This window comes from Prionailurus viverrinus, chromosome A3 (assembly GCF_022837055.1).
Source record: "Prionailurus viverrinus isolate Anna chromosome A3, UM_Priviv_1.0, whole genome shotgun sequence".
Classification (NCBI taxonomy): domain Eukaryota; kingdom Metazoa; phylum Chordata; class Mammalia; order Carnivora; family Felidae; genus Prionailurus; species Prionailurus viverrinus.
The window spans coordinates 43,778,652-43,802,287 of NC_062563.1; the positions used below are offsets into that span (position 1 = coordinate 43,778,652).

Sequence of the window (23,636 nt, forward strand, 5' to 3'; positions counted from 1 at the left end):
AACACAGGCTGTAATTCTGGTATCCTGGTGCTGGGTCTAGGTTGCTCTGGAGTGACAGCTACTTTGCTGAGACCATGCTTTGTGGTCAGCAAGTTGATCTTGATGAGATGACCTTCCAGATATTGGCTGTTGTTAAATTATTGCCCCAGTTCTGAGTCCTTACTTAGAGTGGGTGGTCTTGAAACTGCTAAACGTGTTTTGAGATTGAAAACTGTATGTTTGATTTAATTTGGATGTCATAAAACTATCTCCATATTCCTAAGTTCGGTTACATCCCTTTGGTATAGTAAGGCATACCTAGTGAATAACATTGCTCTTTCCTAAACATAATTTTTCTCTCTTCACAGCACTACGAGATGCTTGCCAACCGAACTGCTATAAATGGTCACTGCATTGATATTTACGCTTGTGCCCTTGATCAGACGGGACTTCTGGAGATGAAGTGTTGTGCAAATCTTACTGGGTATGTTGACAACAAATACCTGGGAAAGGCAAGTGTGTGTGTTTTAAGGAAAGAGAAGTGAGTGGTGGGACTATAGGATGTGCGTGGCTGACTTAGATAAGCTTTCAGAAAGCTCCAGGCTGTGGTATCAGTGGCAAGGAGCATGACGGACACGGAGCACATGCTCAGCCTGAGGGTACGTGGTGGGGCATGCTTAGAGCCTGTCTCTGTATTGTGTGAACCGGTCATGGTGTAGAGCATAGTTCTCAGAGCGTAATGGGGCCTCACCAGCAACGTTCAGGGCTCCCGGGGACTGAGTAGAAGTACACTTCCTCAGGTCTTACCCCAGATTTCCTGAATCAGACTATGAGGCTGCAGCCCAATAGTCAGCTTTTACACGTTTACCAGGGGACTCTGGTGCACAGAAAGCCTGAGAACTGCTCATGTGCACCAATGATCTGAAGCTGGCTGCATGCTAGAATCTCCTGGGAACTTTAAAAACTACTCTTGCTTTGAGTCTTGTCCCTCATGGGGTATGACCTAGGCATCAGCATTTCTTAAACTCTCCTGGGTGTTTCTAATGTGAAGCAGGGTTTAAGAACCACGGTGTGGACCCTTAGTGCTCAAAGTGTGGCTGAGCACAGGCAGCATCAGCCTCACATGAGAGCTTGCAAGAAATGTAGTATCTTGAGCCATACCCTAGACCTTTGTTACAAAACCTGCATTTGAATAAGTTTCCAGGTGATTTGCTCAGAACAGTTTGAGAAGTACTGGCATAGACCTGTGGCGTGTTTCTGAGATTCTGCATTTCTAACAAGCTCCCAGCAATGCTACTGGTCTTCACTGAGCAAAGAAGGGGCACGTAGAGGTTGAACTCGTCACTGAAGCTGTCCCAGAGAGCAGCAGATTTGTTAGGTGACCAGGTCCCAAATGACACTGACATAGCTATACCAGTGAACCGCATTTAGTAGGATGAATTCCTACTGGTATCCTCCAAGAGCTCTTATCTTAGAACATCCATCGAAAAGCTTTACTGTGACCATCCCGAGTTTATACGCCTGTGTGTGTATGTGTGTGTGTGTGCACGCGCGCGTGTATCTCCAGTGGAGAGGGACCATCACTTCCATCAGATTCTCAGCGAGGTCCTTGATTCCTGAATGACTTGGTGTTTAGGTTGTATAACCTCTTACACAAATATGGTATCAGGGCAACATGTTAGTAGTGACGTTAGTCTCAGAGGTTTTGGTTGTGGCTCAAGGTGAGCCAACCATTTGGGAGGACTTCCAGCAAAGGCAAGGTAGGTAGGCTGTGTTATAGGAATTGATTGTCTTCAGACAAGACCATAGTGCTTAGTTTCCTTGGTGCCAGGCACACCCAGATTATATCGTCTTCCATTCTGAGCATTTTCAGTTTAAAAGGGATGTACAGATGAGCTGGGGCAGTTCAAAGATGAGCAGTAAGAGTGGCGGAGAGTACTCAGAACTGTGTCATAATGAGAGCGATTAAAGGATCTAGAAAAGATACCACTGAAGACAGATGGGGCATAAGATCTATATTGAACAATCGACTGCCTCTTCTGCGGAGAGGGCATCAGATTTGTTTGTTACGTGTGTGACCAAAGGGGAAAACTAGAACCAGTGTTGGAAGCTGCTGGGAAATAGAATTTGAGCCAGTATGAAGACAGACCGTATTAACGGTCAGCACTGGCCGTGCCTGGAATGGACTACCTGTGGAGGGTGTGGCCTCCTATGCTGGAGGAGTTCAAGTCTAATAGGGTAATAATAACCTGGCAGGGTTGGTGTGAGTCAGGATTAGGTTTGTGTGAGTGCAACAGAAGTAGACACTGGAAATAGGCAGCCAGGGCTGGGAAATTAGTTTCATTATCCCTGGGGCTGAGGCCCTTCCTGTGCTGTTCCACCACCTTTCTGTGCTACCTGAGGTTTAGGATGGTAACCAGCCTCTTGCTGTGTTATAGCAGCAGGAAGGAGGAGGGGTCCAAGGAAGATATGCGTCTTCCCATGAGAAGGCCCTCCACAAATCACAAAGCCTACCTCCAACAAACAAAGCTGAGTTACACAGCCACATGCAAGGCAGGCTGGGAAATGTAGCCTTTTTTTTTTCCCTCAGGAAACCATGGATCCCATGACTAAGGAGGGTGAGAAGAGTAGACTGTCTAGGGCCAAAGAGCCATCTCTGTTCCTGGAGGGGTCAGGCACTCTGAGATAGCTGGACCAGACGATCTTGTATCCTGCCCAATTCTGAAATCCTATTGGATGATCAATGACTAGATGCATAACTTGCATCAGGTGGTGCTTATCTGCCCAAATACATGAACTGCTGAAATTTTGAATAGTATTTTCCTCTAACTTCAAGAAGGGATACATACAGGTATTCATACACTAGAGATAATTTACATACAGGCAGAGATTCAATGTTTTGAGGCAGTGAATTAACCTGAAAAGGATTTCCTGCAGCCTGGGTATTTCCCCTGTCAGAGGAGAGTAAATGAGGGGAGCTGGATACATTTCCTCAGTAGATGACCCATTAAACCTGTGGGTTTACCAATGAAGGGTTCTTCTGTTTTCTTCTTCTTTTGAAATAATTACGGATTCATAAGAAATTGCAAAAATATTACAGAGAGGTCTGTCCATGCTCTTCCATTTAGCAACTCCAGTGGTTGTGTCTTAAGTTGTGTCTTAATAGAAATAAAGCACAGTATCACAACCAGGGATTGACATAGTGTGATAGAATGAACTATATCATAGAGTCTGCTTGGACTTTGAGTTTGTACAGGCACTCATTTTTGTAACATGTGGGGGTGTATAGTATGAGGTTGTATCATCTGTAGATTTGTGTGACCACCTCTGTGGGACAGATTTAGAACTGTTCTAAGGAGTCCTATCTGATATTTTGAAAATAGTGTCTTTCCTAAGTACAAATTGAACTTGCTGTTTCCCATTTAAGTTAGTAGCACCTTCACAGACATGAGTTTTTTTTTCTTTCTTTAAATTACTGTTTGTGAACACCGTGGAAGCATCTGAGTGGCTTTCAGTCATCCTAAATGTTCACTTTCTTCTTTCTTTCCTAGAGGCCACATGGTGATGGGAGACTCTTTCAACACCTCTCTCTTCAAACAGACTTTCCAGAGAATTTTTACTAAAGATTTCAACGGAGATTTTCGCATGGCATTTGGTGCTACTTTGGAAGTGAAGGTATGATAACGTTCTAAAATTTTAACGGAAGAAGAGTGTTACTTATTTAGTAGTCAGATTTGTAGAAGCCTCACCTTGCTGGACACAGACATCAAAAAGTAAATTAAAAGGTTCCCAGCAAAATAGTTGAACAAGGTATATTGATTCTATTACTGTGCTTCTTGAGGGTGACCTGTATATTAATGTTTTATGCAAAGAGGTGTCTGATTCCCCTGCAGGCTCTGCTCTAGGACAGCAGGCCTGAGAAGTGGCGGCAGGCTGAGCACAGAGGCTGCCACGTGGTGTTGAGCACCCCCCTGGCCGTCGGTATGGGCCACCACATTCACAAAACCATGTTTATATTTAGTGGCTGTCTGCAGACTAACCAGAGTACTCAGAAATAGTGCAGTAGTGGGAGTTTGGGTCCTCCTTTTTCTCGTAGGGACTGAAAACCCTACACACTTCATTCGGAGTTGTTGAGAAAACATTAGAAGGGGCTGCTATGTGATACAATTGGGATTATTACTTTGAGAATTAGAGATAAACTTTAAATAATCTCAAATGTTTGAGTTTTCTTTTTTTTTGAGCTGAAGAGAGGTAGACTTTAATGAATTGAGATTTAAAAATCTAAGTATGTTGGCCATGTAGTTATGTTGGAGTTCATGAGTTAAGCATTTTTATTTATTTACTTATTTATTTATGTTTTACATTTATTTTTGAGAGACAGAGAGAGACAGAGCACAAGCAGGGGAGGGGCAGAGAGAGAAGCAGACACAGAATCCGAAGCAGGCCCCGGGCTCCGAGCTGTCAGCACAGAGCCTGACACGGGGCTCGAACTCACAAACTGTGAGATCATGACCTGAGCTGAAGTCAGATGCTCAACCAACTAAGCCACCCAGGTGCCCCTTGAATTAAGCATTTTTAAAGCAACATACAATAGTATATCCACTGATCAGAGATTATAAATAATTATAGCTAAGTACTTGGGATTGGAAAGAAATGTATTTTTGGCAGAATTATTTTCTTATATGTGTACAATAATTTCAAAGGTGAAAAAGTTCAAAATGCTGCATCATCTTTGGAACAAAGTTAATGCAGTTTCCAAAGGAGGATTTTATTAGTTTTTATCCGATTACAGTGGTCACGGAATAGTTTGTAAGAGAATAATCCACGTAGGATTTCTTCTCACTGGAATGATAATGCTGCCATATTTTTCCTGTAAGTTTTAGCTGTGTCTTTCGTGAGAGGATGGCTCTCAATGAATTTTAACTTTATGCTGTCTTGTATTTCCATTTTAGACCTCTCGGGAGCTGAAAGTTGCAGGAGCCATTGGTCCTTGTGTGTCTCTGAATGTGAAAGGACCATGTGTGTCAGAAAATGTAAGGAAAACTCCATTGTTCTCACCCCCTCTGCCCCAGGATTTAATTCATTAGAAATGTCAGTGGGGTGACCTTATGTCACTTGTTGGGATGTGTCTGTGTCTGTGGTGAGGGGAGAAGGGCCAACTCTTTACTGATGACCACAACTCTGAGAAGTGGTGTCTTTTCTGTCTGTCCTTTCATCTATCTAAAGGGTCAGAGAGGAGAAAACTGAGGCTCGAGAGGTCAAGTATCTTATTCTCTGGGTCAGAACTGATATGGAGGAGCTAGAGCCTAGGTTCCCCTAACCCCACTGTCCTTGTTTGGGTCTCTGTGACAATAAGCCACAAGGTATTCTGTGTAGCAAGGCAGGCATTCAGCTAAAGCCTTCAGGGATAAAGCTTTGTGTGTTGCCTTAGAGGTGATACCTTTGTCTCACTTCTCAGAGACCATTTTGAGTTAGTTGGGCATGAATGACACTGTTGTACATGCAGACAGGTATGTTCTTTGGGTAACACATTTTGAGAATATGTGAACAAAGTTAAGTTAACCCACTAGATGGTGAGGTGGCTTTGCTGGTGGCTCACTTCCTCTGCTTATACTTTAGCTGCTAGGAGACAGACCGTTGGGTGCAGTGAGGCCCCTCCAGAGTGGTTCTGGGCTGGGATTGTCATAGTTATGTCCTTCCTTCGATGTCCTCTTCAATGAGGACACGCTGGACTCTGTAGAGCCAGATGTGGATACAAGGGTGCACATTTACCCCTGCTATCTTATGGCCTGGACAAGGTACTTAATCACTCTGGGATTTAACGTCTTTATCTAGGAAGTGGAGATAGTAATAGTACCTGTTGGCAGGGCTAAATGAGTAAGTTCAGGTCAAACGTGCAGAACAGCCCCTGGCACAATGGAAGCCCACATAGATTTCATCTTTCTCATCCTCATTTTTTTTTTTTAACATTTATTTTTGAGAGAGAGAGACAGAGCGTGAGCAGGGGAGGGGCAGAGAGAGAGGGAGACATAGAATCCAAAGCAGGTTCCAGGCATTGGTTTCAAGAGTAGAATTTAGTGATTCATCACTTAACACACAACACTCGGTGTTCATCACAGCAAGTGCCCTCCTTAATGCCCATCGCCCATTTAGCCCATCCCCTGCCCACCTCCCTCCATCAACCTTCAGTTTGTTTTCTAAATTCCACCAATAAGTGAAATCATATGGTATTTGTCTTTCTCTGACAGACTTATTTTCGCTTAATATAATGCTTAGTGACTACTTTGGTTAATGTTTTGTTGAAGTTGCCAGAGGCAAGGTGATTTGAGAGAATATTCCTGTAATCCCCTGGGCGAGGCAGGTTGCTGCCCTAAAGCCCATCTGAGGAGTCACTCATTATCCCAGTGTATGAAAGGACTTATACCCCTAATTCCTGGGAGGGCTTTGGAAGGTTGCCCTGTTCCAAAATATTTTCCATAGACTTAAAATCTCCTTAGAGAATAATTTTATGAATCAGTGCAAGCTGATTAGCTGTTCTAGGAACCGGTAGGAATTCAACGATGAGGTTTTGGGAGGGGGGTGGAGGATGCAAAGAGGGGGAGATAGAATTCAACATACAGAGAAGCTTAGGGAAGTGGGAAAGAGTCCTGTATACCCAACATTTAGAGTCAGTAATTGTTAACATTTTGTCTTAATTCTGTCCTCTATTTTTGCAATATTTGCTTTGTCTATCTGATTATTATCTATTGGCCGTATTTACTTTATCATACTTCTTCAGAACCTTTAAAAACAAGTTGCAGGTGTCATGACACTTAGTCTTTTGGTGTGTATCTTCTAAAATTAAGGATGTTCTCCTACCATGACATATCAAACCTAAGATAAGAAAATGATAATTTGCTAATATCAGCTGTATTTAGTCATTCTTTCCCTAATTTTTCCCTAAATGCCCTTCATAGCTGTTTCTTCCACACGCTAACCAGTATTGCATCTAGCATTATGTATCCTTAGTCTTTTTAAATCTGGAATGGTCTTTCTGTTCTTTGGGGTTTTTTGCTTATTTTGTTTGATGACATTGATTTGTTGAAGATACAGTGCCAAGTGCCCATCTCTTCTGCAATAGAGTACCACACATTCTCAGTGTATTTGATTGTTTCCTTGTGGTGGCCGTGAACTGGTTTCTGTCCTCTCTGTATTTTCTGTAAAGTGAAAGTTAGATTAGTGATTTGATTCAGGTTAGACCATTTTGTCCACCACAGTTCCTGGGTAATCTTATACCTCATGCGTGTTTCTTCAAGAACCACTTCTGTCTAGTCTTCTGTGTTAGTGGTGCTGAGTTAGACAGTGTGGTGAAGGTGATGACTGCCCCACATCTTTCTGTTATAAGGGCACATTTCCTTTTAGTCGTTAGCAGTAAATCTGTTGAACGAGATTGTGGCAAAATGTGAATATCTTGCTTGCCAACAGCCTTTTACCTAATGGTTTTAACATCCATTGATTATCCTTACTTGAATCATTATGTTTCATTGGAGATTATCAAATGGTGATTTCCTAATTTTATCTTCATACTTACTCTGGTAAATGCAAGGTAAATGCTTACATACGGAATTTGTGTATTAGTGAGAAAATGTACTTCTGGGGCTCTGGAGGGTTTGTGGCCCACTCAGGCATTGGTGCTGATAGAAGAGGGAAGATTTTCTTTTTGCCTACCCATCTTGATTTCATTGGCTTGGGCCCTGCAAACAAGACTGGCAAAGGACAGGTTTCATAATAGAATAAATTAACGCACACATTACACGTAAACACATTGCATGTATGTACTCAGTAGGGAGTAAATCAAAGGGATGGTTAGAACTTGGGATTATGTGGTATCTTAACAAAAGAACAGTAAATCTGTAGAAAAGTGACAAGATACAGGAAAGGCACTTTGAGCCTCTAGGGCTGGCACAGTGTGTGGAAGGTAGATAGATGGAGGGAGCTAATGGAAGAGAAGGAGGGTTGGTCTTAGCATGTTTCTTGTATAGATTCGTCTTATGCCCTCTCTGGGCTGATAAGCATCTAGAGTTGTCTTTGATGATTGAGAATCATCCTGCCCTTAGTAGGTGGAGGGCAGAGAGTTTTCTTATGTCTGTTTTTTCAAACTACCTTCTGCTTAAAATAATCCTTATGTCAGAGTGGTGTATTTTGCAGTGGCATACTCTGAATCCCTCGAATTGAAACTTTAAGTTTCATATATTAAAACTTGAGTTGTGGTATGGGAAGATTCGGGAGAAAGGATTAGCAAGCCAAGAAAGGGAGGCATGCAATCTTCTTTTGCTTCTTTGCCATATTCCCTCGGTGTGGCCCTTCACTTTCCAACAGATGTTCCCTGCTTCTATTAGAAAAGGCCACTAAAAGGGAAGGTGACCTGTACAAATCCATCCATCTCACCAGCTTGCTTTGGAAATACTGATGAAACAGAGCCCTCTCTTCTCTCTACCTTAGAGCTGCTCTGTGATTTCACCTAAGAATGTTCCCTTCACCCTCTGACCGTCTCCTTCCTGAGATTGCTGGTTCTTTGGCCAGATACAAAGGCTCCTGGCATAGCTTTGTAGAGGCCACAGTGGTATCAGCTCTACTTACCTGACAGTGTACAATCTGGGTGCAGTGTACAATTCAGAGTCATACAAAAGAAATATGACCCTCTCGATGCATGCTCATGTTACTTCCTAAAAAGCACAGTATTCTGGGGGTGCCTGGGTGGCTCACATGGTTAAGTGTCCAACTCTTGATTTTGGCTCAGGTCATGAGGGATCAAGCCCCACATCAGGCTCTGTACCAACAGCACAGAGCCTGCTTGGGATTCTCTCTTCCTCTCTCTCTGCCCCTCTCCTGCTTGTTCTCTCTCTCTCATAAATAAACTTAAAAAAAAAAACAACAACACTTGGCATCTACTATTCTGCATTTTGATGAAGTATGTTAAAACGTATAATATTTACTGAATGATAAGAATGTATGTTGCAGAATCTAGTGATCTTGGTTGACAATTCTAGGTATTTTTGACACCTGCAGCCTTTTCTTGTAGATGTCCTGCTTAAAACAGCAACACTCTTCACATTTCAGTGAACTTCATTTATCATTGGGAGTCCTTCAGCTAGTCAATAAAAAGCAGGCTTCATACCACTAAAATCTAAATTCTCTTACAAGGATTTACATGTTGTTTTTGCATAAAGGAACTGGATTCAAAATTAATAATTAATAGTTAATATCCTGTAACTATTTCTTGTTCTAATAATAATGGTGAAACTTTCAAGCTAACTTTCACGATAATTCTAACCGTGGCTTCTTTCAGCTAACTTCAGTGTTACATACTGTGTGTGTGTGTGTGTGTGTGTGTGTGTGTGTGTGTGTGTGTGTAGAGGGAGAAAGAGCTATCTTGGTGATATAATGGAAATTGGTCCAAGTTCTAATATAAAAAGCTTAATTTTAGAGGCCTGTAATAAATCTTAAACCTTATTCTGGCTTATAATTGTACTTTTTTTTAGTTAAATTTAAATTTTCATTTGGAATGAAATCTTTTAAGTAGCCTACCATTCTTAGAGTCAGTATTTTTCATCAGCAGTTAACCACAGGAGTAGCTTTTTGTTTTTATTTTTAATTCCTCTTCTTACCCCAGGAGCTTGGTGTTGGTGGCACGAGTCAGTGGAAAATCTGTGGCATGGATCCCACATCTACACTTGGCATCTACTTTGAAGTAGTCAATCAAGTGAGTTGGATTTCTTTATGAGTATTCATGTCTCTTGGTGTTGTGTTTTCTGGTTTATTGATTTATTTTTAAGTGTTTATTTATTTTGAGAGAGTATGTGGGGCGGGGAGGGGCAGAGAGAGAGGAATCCCAAGCATGCTCTGCACTGTCAGCACAGAGCCCAACACGGGGCTTGATCTCACCAACTGTGAGATCATGACCTAAGCTGTAATTGAGTTGGACACTTAGCTGACTGAGCCACCTAGGAATCCCTGTGTGTTCTGATTTATTACAGACTGGTGGCCTCTAGCTTCTTTCTCTGAAGACTGATGTTTCTTTGGGCTTGTGTTTGCCTGACGTCTGTCTGGCACGACTCTTTTTTTCCTTTCAGGGTTTGGTCAGAGTCAGACAGCAGATTGCTTTCATCACTTAAATTGTTGAACTGGCTTTTACCAGCCATCATAATGTTGGTGAATTTTTGAGTGTGTCAGTTTTTCCCCATTATTTTATTTAGAAAAATTCAAATGTACAGAAAAATGAAAAGAATTGCAGAGTGAATACCTGTATAATTACAGGTATCCTCACCTACCACTTAGATTCTATAGTTCTATAGTTCCCGTTTTACTTTATTTTACTTTGCTTTAAGACAAATTCCTGTCGTGTCTTTCATCCCTAAACACTTCAGCATGCATATCAGCATATCAGTAACTTGAGTTTAATATTTACTTGAATTTGGTTGGGTTTTTTTTTTTTTTTTTGAGGTAAAAGCTGTGTACAGTGACATGCCCAGATTTTAAATGTACCATTCAGAGTGCATCGAGGACCTTACTGTCACCACTGTGTTAGTTGTTTTAGGAAGAGCACAGTGGGCTCTGTGACCATGTGTGTTTGAGTCATGCCTGTAACAGTAACCAGGTGTGTGGCCTATCATCTGCAGCACAACGCCCCGATCCCCCAGGGAGGCAGAGGCGCCATCCAGTTTGTCACTCAGTATCAACACTCCAGCACCCAGAGGCGCATCCGCGTGACCACCATTGCCCGAAAGTGAGCATCCCGGTTTTCTTTCTGTGGAACCACCAGTGCTTTTCTTTTGAAGAGATCATTTAACATCTGTTAGTTTATCTTAATAGTTCCATTGAATGGTTCTCACCAGTCTCACAGACTCATTTGATTAGAGAAGGAGGAGGAGGAAGAGATATTGCGGACTAACCTAGTTAGGCCTGCAGACACTTGCCTAGAAGAATCCTCTTTCAGTAGGAATAAATTAATTAAAAATTAATTTTCATTACCACCAGATAAGTGACCTGTAAATACATCCTCCTTGTAAAAGATTCAAGCAGCTCATAATTGTATAAAGAATGGGTCTCTGCCCACTCTCCCCAGAGGTGAAATGCTATTACTACACCGGTATTTATCTTCACAGTCCCGTTTCTGTGCAGTTGTGTCGTATGTGTGTATTATATGCACAGATGGCTTCTTATATTAGTATACTTACAAACTTTTCTCAATAATGTATCAAGGACGTCTTCCACGTCAACACATATGAGCTCCTCACTGGTTGTAATGGCTGCACAGCATTGCATGGTTTGAATGGGATGTACCACTCCTCTCTTCAAGGAATTTCAGGTCCTACCTTCCTTCCAACAGTGCTGCATTCATGGGTTTAGGTCTTTGTGTATATGAGTATTTCTTTCCAACCCCTTCATAGAAGTAGAATTTTGTATCCTGTAAAACTGTCCTAAGAAGTTAATTTGTATTCTCCCTAATACTGTAAGGAGAGTCTTGTCTTCTCATTAATAATTAATATTATTGATCTCTAACATGCTAATATAGAGCAGTTTGCCACTTTTATATGTATTTTAAAATACATATTTATTAATTTTTCACGTGTTTATTAATGGGTTGAGCACTTTTGATGTTTATTGGCCATATATATTTCTTCTGTGATAGCCTTTGCCCATTTTGTAAAACCTGTTTCTTTTTCTTGTTCATTAATTTACAGGGACTCTATGTATTCTGGATATGATTATTGTTTGTTGTTCATATCTGTTCCTGGTCTGTCTATTGTTTTTCAGTTTTGTTCATAATGTCTTTATTTGTTTAGAAAACTTTTGTATACATGCTAATTCTTTCTGCCATGGGTATGATGCTGGAAAGTCATCTTGTATATTTGTAAACATATAGATTTTTGCAAGATTGACCTAGAGTAAGGAATTGGAGTCTTAGGCGCCTTTTGGGTATCTACTTTCATGATAACTTATGGCACATTGGGAAGTTCTCCGTAATTTTTCCTCTGCACTTATATCCTTCAGAAATCACATGAGGGCAAATGAAAATGTATGTAAAACTCCTGTGATTGCTTACTGAGTTCTAATCTATGTTGCCTTAGATGAAGTAACAGGACTTAGGTTTCTTTATCTTAACGGAAAGCTAGCTTTCTGGTTTCTCCTGAATATAAGCATGGCACTAATTCTGGAATTGTCAGTTGGGCAGATGCACAAAGCCAGCTCAGGCACATAGAAGCAGCATTTGACCAGGAGGCTGCAGCAGTCTTGATGGCTCGGCTGGGGGTGTTCCGTGCAGAGTCAGAGGAAGGGCCTGATGTGCTCCGGTGGCTAGACCGACAGCTCATTCGACTGGTAAGTTGGGCACCGTGGCACCAGGTTCAGTCTTAGTCTCTGCTCTACATTGAGAAAAGAAAGCTGATGCTTAAACCTGTCATTTCATACAGTTAGTCAACAAAAATTTTCTGTTGCTTACCTTAAGCCAAACACATTTACAAGTACCTTTTCCCCTCAAGGGCTTACATTATAGTTGGGAAGGAATGCATGCACAGGACATTTGGTGAAAGATGCAGATCTGTGCACCCAAAGAGTTGATTTAGATGAGTCCCTGTGGAAGCTGTGGTTCTATTTTTTCCCTCCAGGTGTGGATGATATTTTTCAGCAGTAGGTGTTTGTGGCCCATTGAATGTAGAGATGCCTCATGTGTTGTTCTGGGTCTAATCAGGATAAATCACACAGTAATTTAAGCAGGGAAAGTTTTACTTAAAAATTACTGTCACAGGGCACCTGGGTAGCTCAGTCAGTTGAGTGTCCAATCCTTGATTTTGGCTGAGGTCATGATCTCAGGGTTGTGAGACTGATTCCCACATCGGGCTCCACACAGCACATGGAGCCTGTTTGAGAGTCTCTGTCTCCCTCTCTCTCTGCCCTTCCCCTGCTCATGCATATGCACACTCACTCTCTCTCTTAAAAAAAAAAAAAAAAAAAAAAAAAAAGATTGGGTGGCTCAGTTTGTTAAGTGATGTACTCTTGATTTCAGCTCAGGTCATGATCTCATGGTTCATGGGTTCAAGCCCCACATCGGGCTCTTTGCTGACAGAGCAGAGCCTGCTTGGGATTCTCTCTCTCCCTCTCTCTCTGCCCCTCCCCTGCTCTCTCTCTCTCTCTCTCTCTTTCTCTCTCTGTCTCTCAAAATAAGTAAATAAAACTTAAATGAGTTTCATTGATGAGCAAACAATATAAGAAAATTTAAAAAAGACTCACGACAGAGGCTTTGAATAATGAGGGATTGGCTAGTAGTAAGAAGCAAAGAGAAGTCTAAAGAATATAGGAAGAGCAAATGTGTAGCAGCCATTACTTCTAGGCTCAGGTAGATCCCCCAAGGAAGGACCCTCTACTTCCCAGGGCTGATCTAGGTGGGAGGGCACAGCCTTGGCTCACTGAGTCTCTCTTGGCAAGGAAGTTGCCCTAGTGTCATGGCAGAGGACCTTAACAGAAATTCACCCTCTGGAATTGGATGATGAACGTCTACCCTTGGGGTGCCAAGGAAAACTCTTCATAAGGAAGTGTCTCATCAGAGGCACACAGAGTATACAGAGGTAGCTGCTGGCTCTAGGAGCTCAGCACTGGGGAAGCCACAGGCACTCCTGCTGAGTGAGCATCCTGGAACCCTGAAACATCCTTGCCTCCAGCACACTCTACTGACAGCTTAACATCATGACAACTGGCACAGGAAAAATATTCAAAGGGCCCAAGCCCTTTTCACGACAGGCAAGAGTAAATTTGGAGTTACAAAGCAGTAAATCGGTAATTGACATAGGCTTACTGTTATGGAAATTCACAGCACGGATTCATGATCAAACACCTATTTAACTTTATTCAGGTGTGTGTGTGCCCTTGCTGTCCCATGGAACCATTTTTTTCAGGGAATGTCAACATTTGAAACAATTTGAAAATTGAGCAGAAGGTCCGGGTAGTTGGCAAAGTGAGCCTTGGGGAAAGGGGAAAGTGAGCTTTGAATCAGGTTTTCTTAAAACGAGCAGGGTAACAGATGAGAAGTCAGGGCCAAGCATGGATAAGCCTGTGGGACATAGCTGTGCATTTCAGCTTTTACTGGGGACCTGGAGAGACCTCATGAGGCCACGTTGTACGATGGGGAAAAGCAGTGAAAGTGCTGCTTAATTGTAGAATGCTTCATTTTATTTATGATTTTTTTTAATATATATTTTTTTACTTTAGAGAGTGAGCAGGGGAGAGGAGCAAAGGGGGAGAGAGAGAGAGAGAGAGAGAGAGAGAGAGAGAGTATCTTAAGCAGGCTCCACGCTTAGCACAGAGCCCAGTGCAGGGCTTGATCTCACAATCCTGGGATTGCGACCTGAGCCAAAATCGAGAGTTGGACGCTCAACCAACTGAGCTACCCAGGCACCTCTATGAGTTTATTTTAATTTTTATTATTGAAGTGTGGTTGACATACAATGTAATTTTGGGTTCAGGTGCACTACATAGTGATTCAACAATTCTGTTGGATGCCTTGATTTTAAAGTGAAGTCACTGCCTTAATGTTGTGGGTAGATTCCTAAGCGGGGAGTGCCGTGAGCATGATGCTTGTGTTTACATCTACCATTACCATATGAGATAAACTACAGGGTGAAAGGCTGCTGTTACGGAGACCAGTGGAGGATTCTGGAGGTTCAAGGGAGCTGAGACTAGGGTGTGGTAGGACAGTCAGAGGGTAGGGAAAGTTTGGAATCAGGATGTATGTTGAAAGAAAAATTGATAAAATATGGTCACACTATGGAATCAAAAACCAAAAATCGACATTGACTTAGGTTTCAAGTGTGGGTGACTGTAAGGATGAGGGAGGGGTAGAAGGGGTGGAAAAAAATTTTTTTAATGTTTATATTTATTTTTGAGATAGAGACAGCACTAGCAGAGGAGGGGCAGAGAGAGAGAGGGGGAGTGTGTCTCTGAAGCAGGCTCTAGGCTCTAGGCTCTGAGCTGTCAGTAGAGAGCCTGATGCGTGGCTCGAACTCGTCAACCTTGAGATCATGACCTGAGCCAAAGTCAGACACTCAACTGACTGAGCCACCCAAGCGCCCCCCCAAATTTTTTTTAGTGTACTAAATAGTTCAATTGATTTTACACATGAACTTGTGAAAATACGTCCGAGGGAAGCCATCCTGCTTTTGGGTGCCCCTAACAGGCAGCACTAGATGTGGGGGTGGATTTAGATGACATCAGTCTGTTACTTATAGCTGAAGTAGTGAGGATGGGAGCAAGGGCCAAGGACTAGCCTCCAAGGAACCCACAGTTAGGAGGTAGGGAGATGAGGGGCCATGGAACAAGCCAGAGAAGGATCAGTTGGGGAGAATGAGAAATAAGAAAGTGCTGTGTTAGCAACTGGAGGAGAATTTCACGAGGTTTGGGGGAGCCACTTGGCCTGTGCTACTGGGGAGTCCAGGAAGGTGAGAGCCGTACAAGGTCATCAGACTTGGTAGGAGAGGTAACTGTCAAGAGATAATCTTTCCTTTAGTGGCAGAAGGTCCAGTTCTCTAGTGGCCAGAAGCGAGGTGCAAAACAAAGAGGAAATAAAGGCTGGAAGAGAAAATATTGTTCAGAAATTTGCCTTTGAAAAGAGGAAGAAAATTGAGGTGTAGAGTGATGCAACATCAAAGCTTATCTATTATTGCCAGTTTTTGGTGCACTTTGAGTTTTTTCCTATGGGAGAGGGCCTGAGAGAGTGCCTCGAGCCTCTGACTAGTCTGGGTGATCCTCTAGCAGCATTGCTTGGGAGCCCCGGGAGCTGGTGAGAAATGCAGGACGTCTCCACATCTGCCGAATCAGAATCTGTGTTTAACAACACCCTGTTGCTGGGTTGGCCCGACCATGCTTGGGAAGTGCTGGTCTTGGGATTCTAAGTCAGAATTGAAATTGGAACATAGCTGTCCTACTGCAGGCATTTTTCCAGGTGACACTAACTTGGCTTTTCTTTCTCTCTCTTTTTTTCCTTTTTGCTGTTCCCTTTCAACAGTGTCAGAAATTTGGACAGTATAACAAAGAAGACCCCACTTCTTTTAGGTTATCAGATTCCTTCTCTCTGTATCCTCAGGTGAGTAATAGGTGTTTTTTAAGTAACTGTAGAAGAATAAATTGTGATCGAAATAAAATGCGCTGCAAAAAAATTTTTTTTTTTACTCAGGCTCCGCACTGAGATTCTCTTTCTCTCTCCTCCAGTTGTGTGTGTGCTCGCTCACTCGCTCTCTCTCTCTCAAAAAAAAATTTTTTTTTTGGAAATAAGAAGACTCACTGCTCTCAGGCTAAAGTGAAGACTCGGTGTGTTTTGAGACTGTGTCTATAGGTGATGAAGGTTATTCTGTTCAGTTCTCTGTGTCTGTGTGAGACCGTGTCTCAACCCTACGGAAGACAAGATGACATATGCAGGAAGAAGAGATGTATGTAAACCTCCATAAAAGGCAAAACAGGGTCGTTGCTGAAGGCCACAACAAAACCTTTTAATTTGAAACAGTGCTGGGTAGACAGCTTTCTCAGCAGCAAATCAAGAAAATGCAGCACATGTGAAGACGAGTATAACAAAATGGGACCAGAAATAATGACAAATATTTAATGATAAGTCTGTAGTGACTCTGCTATGTCATACCCGGGAAACAGCAGTAATAACAGCTCCTGTAAATAACTGCACTGTGCCCGAACCAGGCACTTGGGAGCCGTTGGACAGGGAAAGGAGGGAGAGAAGTGGGCAGAGCTCGAAGCTGCTGTCAGGGATCTGTGTATTTACCCTTTCTGAACCCCCATCCTCATCTGTAAATGAGGAAACTAGAGCTTGGCCCTGTAGGTGCTGTGAGGATGCTAGGCCGAGGTGGATGGAGTGTTCACCTCAGGGCCAGGTGCTCGCTAAGTAGCTCCACAGCTGGGGCCCAGGACTCTCAGGTGGCCTCTTTGCAGTGCAGCTTTCCCTGAACCAGAAGCAATCCCAACCCTTCCCTTCCCTTCCCCTCCCTTCCTTCCCCTCCCTTCCTTCCCATCCCCTCCCTTCCCCTCCCCTCCCCTCCCCTCTCCTCCCCTCCCCTCCCCTCCCCTCCCTTTCCTTTCCCTCCCCTCCCCTCCCTTTCCCTTCCTTTCCCTCCACTCCACTCCCCTCCCCTCCCCTCCCTCCCCTCCCCTCCCCTTCCTCCCCTCCCCTCCCCTTCCCTCCCCTTCCTCCCCTCCCCTCCCCTTCCCTTCCTTTCCCTCCCCTTCCCTTCCTTTCCCTCCCCTTCCCTTACTTTCCCTCCCCTCCCCTTACTTTCCCTCCCCTCCCCTCCCCTCCCTTTCCCTTCCTTTCCCTCCCCTCCCCTTCCTTTCCCTCCCCTCCCCTCCCCTCCCCTCCCCTTCCCTCCCCTCCCCTCCCCTCCACTCCCTTTCCCTCCCCTCCCCTTCCTTTCCCTCCCCTCCCCTCCCTTTCCCTCCCCTCCCCTTCCTTTCCCTCCCCTTCCTTTCCCTCCCCTCCCCTTCCCTCCCCTTCCTTACCCTCCCCTCCCCTCCCCTCCCCTCCCCTTCCCTTCCCTCCCCTTCCTTACCCTCCCCTCCCCTTCCATCATTTTCTTTTTTTTTTTTTTTTTAAAGAACATCCCCATTTGTTCTTTTTTTTTTTTTTTTTTTAATTTTTTTTCACCGTTTATTTATTTTTGGGACAGAGAGAGACAGAGCATGAATGGGGGAGGGGCAGAGAGAGAGGGAGACACAGAATCGGAAACAGGCTCCAGGCTCCGAGCCATCAGCCCAGAGCCTGACGCGGGGCTCGAACTCCCGGACCGCGAGATCGTGACCTGGCTGAAGTCAGACACTTAATTGACTGCGCCACCCAGGCGCCCCAACTCTCTACTAATTCTTAAGAAAATGATGGAAGGGGGGCGCCTGGGTGGCGCAGTCAATTAAGTGTCTGACTTCAGCCAGGTCACGATCTCGCGGTCCGGGAGTTCGAGCCCCGCGTCAGGCTCTGGGCTGATGGCTCGGAGCCTGGAGCCTGTTTCCGATTCTGTGTCTCCCTCTCTCTCTGCCCCTCCCCCATTCATGCTCTGTCTCTCTCTGTCCCAAAAATAAATAAACGTTGAAAAAAAAAAAAAAGAATTAGTAGAGAGTAGAAAACTTCCATTTTTTAATAAATTTGTGAGCACTTACATATGCACATAGGTGTTATTCTTTCAGTTACTCAATTTGGAAAGTGGTCACAGGTTTCAGTTGTGAACTTGTATAGCTTGGACTCTCAGGATTAGAAGGGAACCTTAAAGATCACTTCACTTGACCCCCGGCCCAGGGCAGGGCTCCGTGGTCCCTAACATGTGGGCCTCTGCCCTGTGCTGGAATAGCTGAGGCTGTACAGTGTTGTGGAAGGAGCCCTGGACCTGCCAGAGTCAGAGTGGAGTTCTGGCACTGGTTCTGCTGCTGCTGATTCTGGGTGAGGTCCTGAACCCCCTCCTCAGAAGGATGTTGATATCCTCCTCAGAAGGAAGGAGTGGGTCTGGAGAAGTGGTTTGCAATCTCTTTGAAGCCGTGGAATCCTTTTTTCGAGAGGACCCCCTTAAAAGACAGCACGTAAAGCAGATAGACTTGCAGCTGCTTTGGTTGTGCCCACGCACCACCCTCACCCACTGGGTGCTGCCACAGCACCCTCCACCACCCCCCCAACCCGCACCCTAAGGATCTGCTAGGACTGAAGAGCACAGTTTGAAAAGCACTGAATGAGGTGGTTTCCAAGATTCCTCCAGTTGTGGCATCTAGGTTAGAAGTCAAGCCCAGTCTTTGGAACCCGATGCCTGGAGTAGAGTGGCTCTGCCCCTCAGTGCGAGTGGCCATGGGCAAGTTGCCTATCCCATAGTTTGCTCACCCGTAAACTAGGGAAGGTAAGAGAACCTACTTCGTGGGCTTATTGGAAAGATGAAATCATTTTTGTCAGCTGCTTTGTGCCTTGCACATGAGATACATTGAATATCAGCCATGATTATTAGGAATCTATGATTCAATATTTGGAATTTCAGGAAACTTTATACTTCTCAGTGTAGCTCGTTCTGGCACCTCTTTAGATTGAGCTAAAAGTCTGCCGTCCACCTTCTGATCCTCATGGTAAAGAGCGTAACTCTCCAGCCTCATCTCTTGTCCTTCCCTCTCTCTTATCCTTCCCTCTCCTATACCCCTCACTCCATCCTGAGTCCTGAGCTCTCCACCTACTTAACTGCTGCTGCAGCTGGAGTCCCCTTCCTCTGGCCTCCTCATGCACGACTTTCAGACCCCAGTGGCTTGGGAAACCTGCTGCCCCTCCATTCCCACCCCATCCTACTAGTACTTTCTTATATTGTGCTCACAACTTTTGACTGTGGCTTCCCTGAGTGTGCCTTTTCCCCACTGCACTGTGGCCTCTCTAGACGTTCTGTCTGCAACCTGGCCCAGTGACTGCAGAAATAAATGCTGCTTTGCCTTTTCCTTTACATGTGGGAGCGTTGGCATGCCCACAGGGTCCCTCCCCCTTTCTCAAGAATAATGTTTATTTGTAATTGAGGTGAAAAACACGTAACATAAAATATACCATCTTAACAATTTTTAAGTGTGTAGTTCAGTAGTTTCAAGTATATTCACGTTGTTATGGAACAGATTTCCAGAACTTTTTTATCCTGCAAAACTGAAACTCTGTACTTATTAAACAGATTCCCATTTCCCTGTTCTCCCAATCCTTGGTAATACCATGTACTTTCTGTTCACATGAACCCAGAAGGCTTGTCTTAAAGTCTGGCTTCTCTTTCAGAGATCAAAGGCAAGTCCACTATCTGGGGTTTCTGAGAAAGTTACAGCTGTATGCATTTACCTTTTTGTTTTTTTGTTTTTTTTGGTAAATGCAGTTCATGTTCCATCTTAGAAGATCTCCATTTCTCCAAGTGTTTAACAACAGTCCGGATGAGTCATCGTATTACAGACACCATTTTGCCCGACAGGACCTAACTCAGTCCCTCATCATGATCCAGCCCATTCTGTACTCCTACTCGTTCCACGGGCCACCAGAGGTGAGGTTTTATGTGAATGCTTTTCTCAGAGTTGGAATCACCTAGTATGGGTTGTTTCTTTCCTAGCACGTTTACTCTTAGAACAAAGCTATAAAAAAAGAAAACTTTGAGTCTTAGTAGTAATTTAACAGTATTTCTGAGTATTAAAAAATACTCATAGAAAAAAGTCACAGGGCATACAAAGAAAGCTATTATCTGTGGAAGGCAGGATTACATGTTAAAAAAAAATACGTAGGTACTTTTTTTCCAATGTGTTCATATACTTTGACCCAGTAAATCTATGTCTTGTGCCTGAAGGAAATCCTTCTAAGTACAGAAAAAGCTTTGTTCAAAGAAATAGTAAAATGAACTGTTATGATAGATTAGAAAACAATCCACGTGTTTAATAGTAGGAAAATAAGTAATCTAAGAAATGTTTACAAAGTTTATGTAATGTGATAAAATATTAAAGTGTTACATGAAGGGGCTCCTGGCTAGCTCAGTCAGTAGAAAATGTGACCCTTTATCTCAAGGTCGTGAATTTGAGCTCTGTGTTGGGCATAGAAATTATTTAAAAATGTAAAAAAGGGGGAAAAAAGCCAAAAAAATACAAGTATCACATTTAATAATTTAAAAAAGGGTGGGCATCAGACTGGCTCAGTCAGAAGAGCATCTGACTCTTGATCTCGAGGTCGTGAGTTCAAGCCTCTTATTGGGTTTAGAGGTTACTAAAAGATATATGTTAAAGAAAAAAAATTTAAAAACAAATGTTACATGAAAAAATAGAAACTTTTATAAATTATATTTTTCAGCATACGAAAATTAAATAATGTGAAAATAAATTACAAACGCTTGTTGTACTTGAGTACAAATTTTCTAATTTTCCTTAATGTGTATGTTACTTTTATTCCTGAAATAGAAATCATAATAAAATATATTTTGTAGTAAACTTTTAAAACTTGTATTAAAACCTGTTTTTTTTCATATAGGCAATCACTGTTCTCAGTCATCTACAGCAGTAGATTTGAGAGACTATGTCTCTGATGTGTTTCTGACACAAAACTGAGAATGTTTGGAATTAATTCTGGTGCTGGAGCAAAAGATGTTCTTAATCTCTCTTCCCAGTTGATGAGGGATTATTTGGAGCCTGTTTCTTCTACAAAATTGATACTTGGAATTGCTGAGTCAGGGAGCAGAAAGGAGTTTCCTTAAAGATGAGAAAAAACGGGGAGAGTCACCCTGCCAGGTGCCATTTGTAAGCAGCCTTGTAGCTGTGAAATGGACACCCCAGGTGTGGGGTTGGAGTGGTTGCCATGTGGGAACAGGGAAGACCAACGCTGTCCCTCTCCCTTTTTCTTCAGCCAGTACTCTTGGACAGCAGCAGCATTCTGGCTGACAGAATTTTGCTGATGGATACTTTCTTCCAAATTGTCATTTACCTTGGTGAGGTAAGAAGATGTTAATTTCTTTCCTTACTATTGTCTTGGCTTTCTTTTTATTAATTTAGGTTTCAGTGACATTTGAAATAATTCAGGCTTAAAAGACCCACTGTTTATTATAATGAGTATAGCAGTTTTCATTCTATTGAATAAAATATTTCTTCAAGTCCCTGAGGGGTATTTGTATGTTTGGTAATTTTTAATTTTATTTGCTCTAAGTAAATCTCAGGTGGTCCTTTTAAATCACTATAACTTACTGCTTTTTGAGTTGTCAGGCAAGGTCACTTTACTTTTCCTTAGTCAGCTTTTCACTCACACTGCTATCCTTTCGGAGTTATGTTAGAGTCACTAATGAACAATAAGTTTGGGACCAAAGTTTTTCTTTGATGAAATAACACTGGGGGCAGCTGGCAGGCTCAGTGGGTAGAGCATGCGTCTCTTGATCTTGGGGTTGCGAGTTTGAGCCCCAAATTGTGTGTGGAGATTACTTAAAATCTTTAAAAAAAAAAAAGTGGCATGCTGATCCTTCCACTGGGTCTGTGGAGCCCAAGGATGACTGTAGATGTCTTTCAGGGGAGTCTCTTTCTTTCTCAACGGGATTTCCTGAGAAAATGAATGGCTCCTCTGAAGAAAATCCTTTCATTGAGCATTATGTTCATTGACATATTTTTTTCCTTCTACTGTCCATTCTTTACCTTCAATAAATTGTTTTGGTGTTTGACATGACTTCCTAGTGTCTTTACATTAGATGTGATTTCAGATGTCCTGCAGTTATACGTTGTGTCTCAGAATTCCTGTAGTAACTTCAATGATTAGTTTCTTGATTTTAATATGCATACTTTTATGGTGTTCAGCTTTTTTCAGCATATTAACGCTCACTCTGCTGGCTGCTTGCCCACAGACACTAGGTTTCAGTAATGGTCCTAGACCCAGGGCCATTGGGTGACCAACTGCTGCTCCCACTGGTCCTATAGAAGCAGTAATCATAACTAGGTTTCTAGCCTTCAGCTCTCCCCTTACAGACGTTTCTGACCACCCCCTGTCCTGTCCATTCATATGTTTATTGAGCACCTTCTGTTGCATGCAAGTGATGGTTCTAAAGACGAAGATAATGACATAGGTCTCACTCTCCAAAAGCCCCAAGTCTGCTGGTTGTGGGTGTTCTGATTAACTCTTGGACCCAAACCAGCTTATGGGCATTTCCTTTATGCCAGGAGTCAGTCAGAAATTAAGACCTGGAAGGGGCACCTGTGGGTATGTTGGTTAAGCATCTGACTCTTGATCTCGAATCAGGTCACGATCTCATGGTTTGTGAGATCAGGCCCTGAATCGGGCTCTGTGCTGACTGTGCAGTCTGCTTGGGATTCTCTCTCTTCTCTGCCCCTCCCTTGCACTTGTTTGAACTCTCGCTCACACGCGCACTTTATAAATACATACATAACATACATACGTACGTACATACATACATACATACATACATACATACAAATTAAGACCTGGAAAATGTTATTGGAAACTCTGAGAAGAAGGGAGAACAGGCTGCAGAAGGAAGCATCTAAAGAGAATCCTCTCCCTGATACCAGACTAACAGTTCTGTTTTTAAAACCTATTGGTCACTTGTTACGTCCTCTTACTCCATTTCCCCTCTCACTGTTTTCTTTTTTAAAATGTCCCCTAAATAACATGTGAAAGCACTTCAGATTATTTTAAAGATATTATATCAGTTAGCAAATATTTCTTGATTTCCTGTGTGGACAAGGCATTTTCTAGAGCATTGTTCTTGGGGATACAAGAGAGTGAGACACAGTGTTAGCTGAGGTGGGGGGATAGGTTTTACCTTCCGCACCATAGTATATTGCCTTCTACTAGCCTAATGAACACCTACACTGTGATTCTTGCAGCTTTTTTCTCTCCAGTCAAGAGTGTCCCAACTCAGAGCCCAGGGGAGGTGGGGTGAGTCTGTGTGACACTAAGCACTGGACGAGGGTGTAGAGGTTGCCCCTAGTCACAAGAAGGGGGAATAGATTCTACATAGGAAGCCAACAGATCCCTTTCCCTACCAGCTGGAAGGACATGAGAGGCTGAACCGAGTGATGGCACTGGAAATGGAAAGGAAGGGTGGCTCTTTGGGACAGCGGTTCCCTCGGTGTTTTTAGCTAGTTGGTGTGTACAGTTAGAAGGG

The 23,636-nt window shown here is 43.1% G+C and overlaps 2 protein-coding genes across 3 annotated transcripts in view; both read left to right on the forward strand.

Annotated features, from left to right (window-relative positions):
* The window catches only part of POLR3F (RNA polymerase III subunit F), a 48,713-nt gene extending 48,042 nt beyond the window's left edge, over positions 1–671 (forward strand). Inside the window, exon 11 of the mRNA XM_047851293.1 lies at positions 661–671. The gene's annotated coding sequence lies outside the window, so the exon portion shown is untranslated. The remainder of the gene's footprint in view (positions 1–660) is intronic.
* SEC23B (SEC23 homolog B, COPII coat complex component) overlaps positions 1–23,636 on the forward strand; it is a 46,311-nt gene that overhangs the window by 13,284 nt on the left and 9,391 nt on the right. For both annotated transcript variants that reach the window (XM_047851286.1, XM_047851287.1), the window contains exons 9-17: positions 348–463; positions 3,531–3,654; positions 4,932–5,012; positions 9,632–9,721; positions 10,638–10,744; positions 12,186–12,339; positions 16,016–16,093; positions 19,875–20,036; positions 21,377–21,463. In XM_047851286.1, coding sequence (XP_047707242.1) covers positions 348–463; positions 3,531–3,654; positions 4,932–5,012; positions 9,632–9,721; positions 10,638–10,744; positions 12,186–12,339; positions 16,016–16,093; positions 19,875–20,036; positions 21,377–21,463 — 999 coding nt within the window. The remainder of the gene's footprint in view (positions 1–347; positions 464–3,530; positions 3,655–4,931; positions 5,013–9,631; positions 9,722–10,637; positions 10,745–12,185; positions 12,340–16,015; positions 16,094–19,874; positions 20,037–21,376; positions 21,464–23,636) is intronic.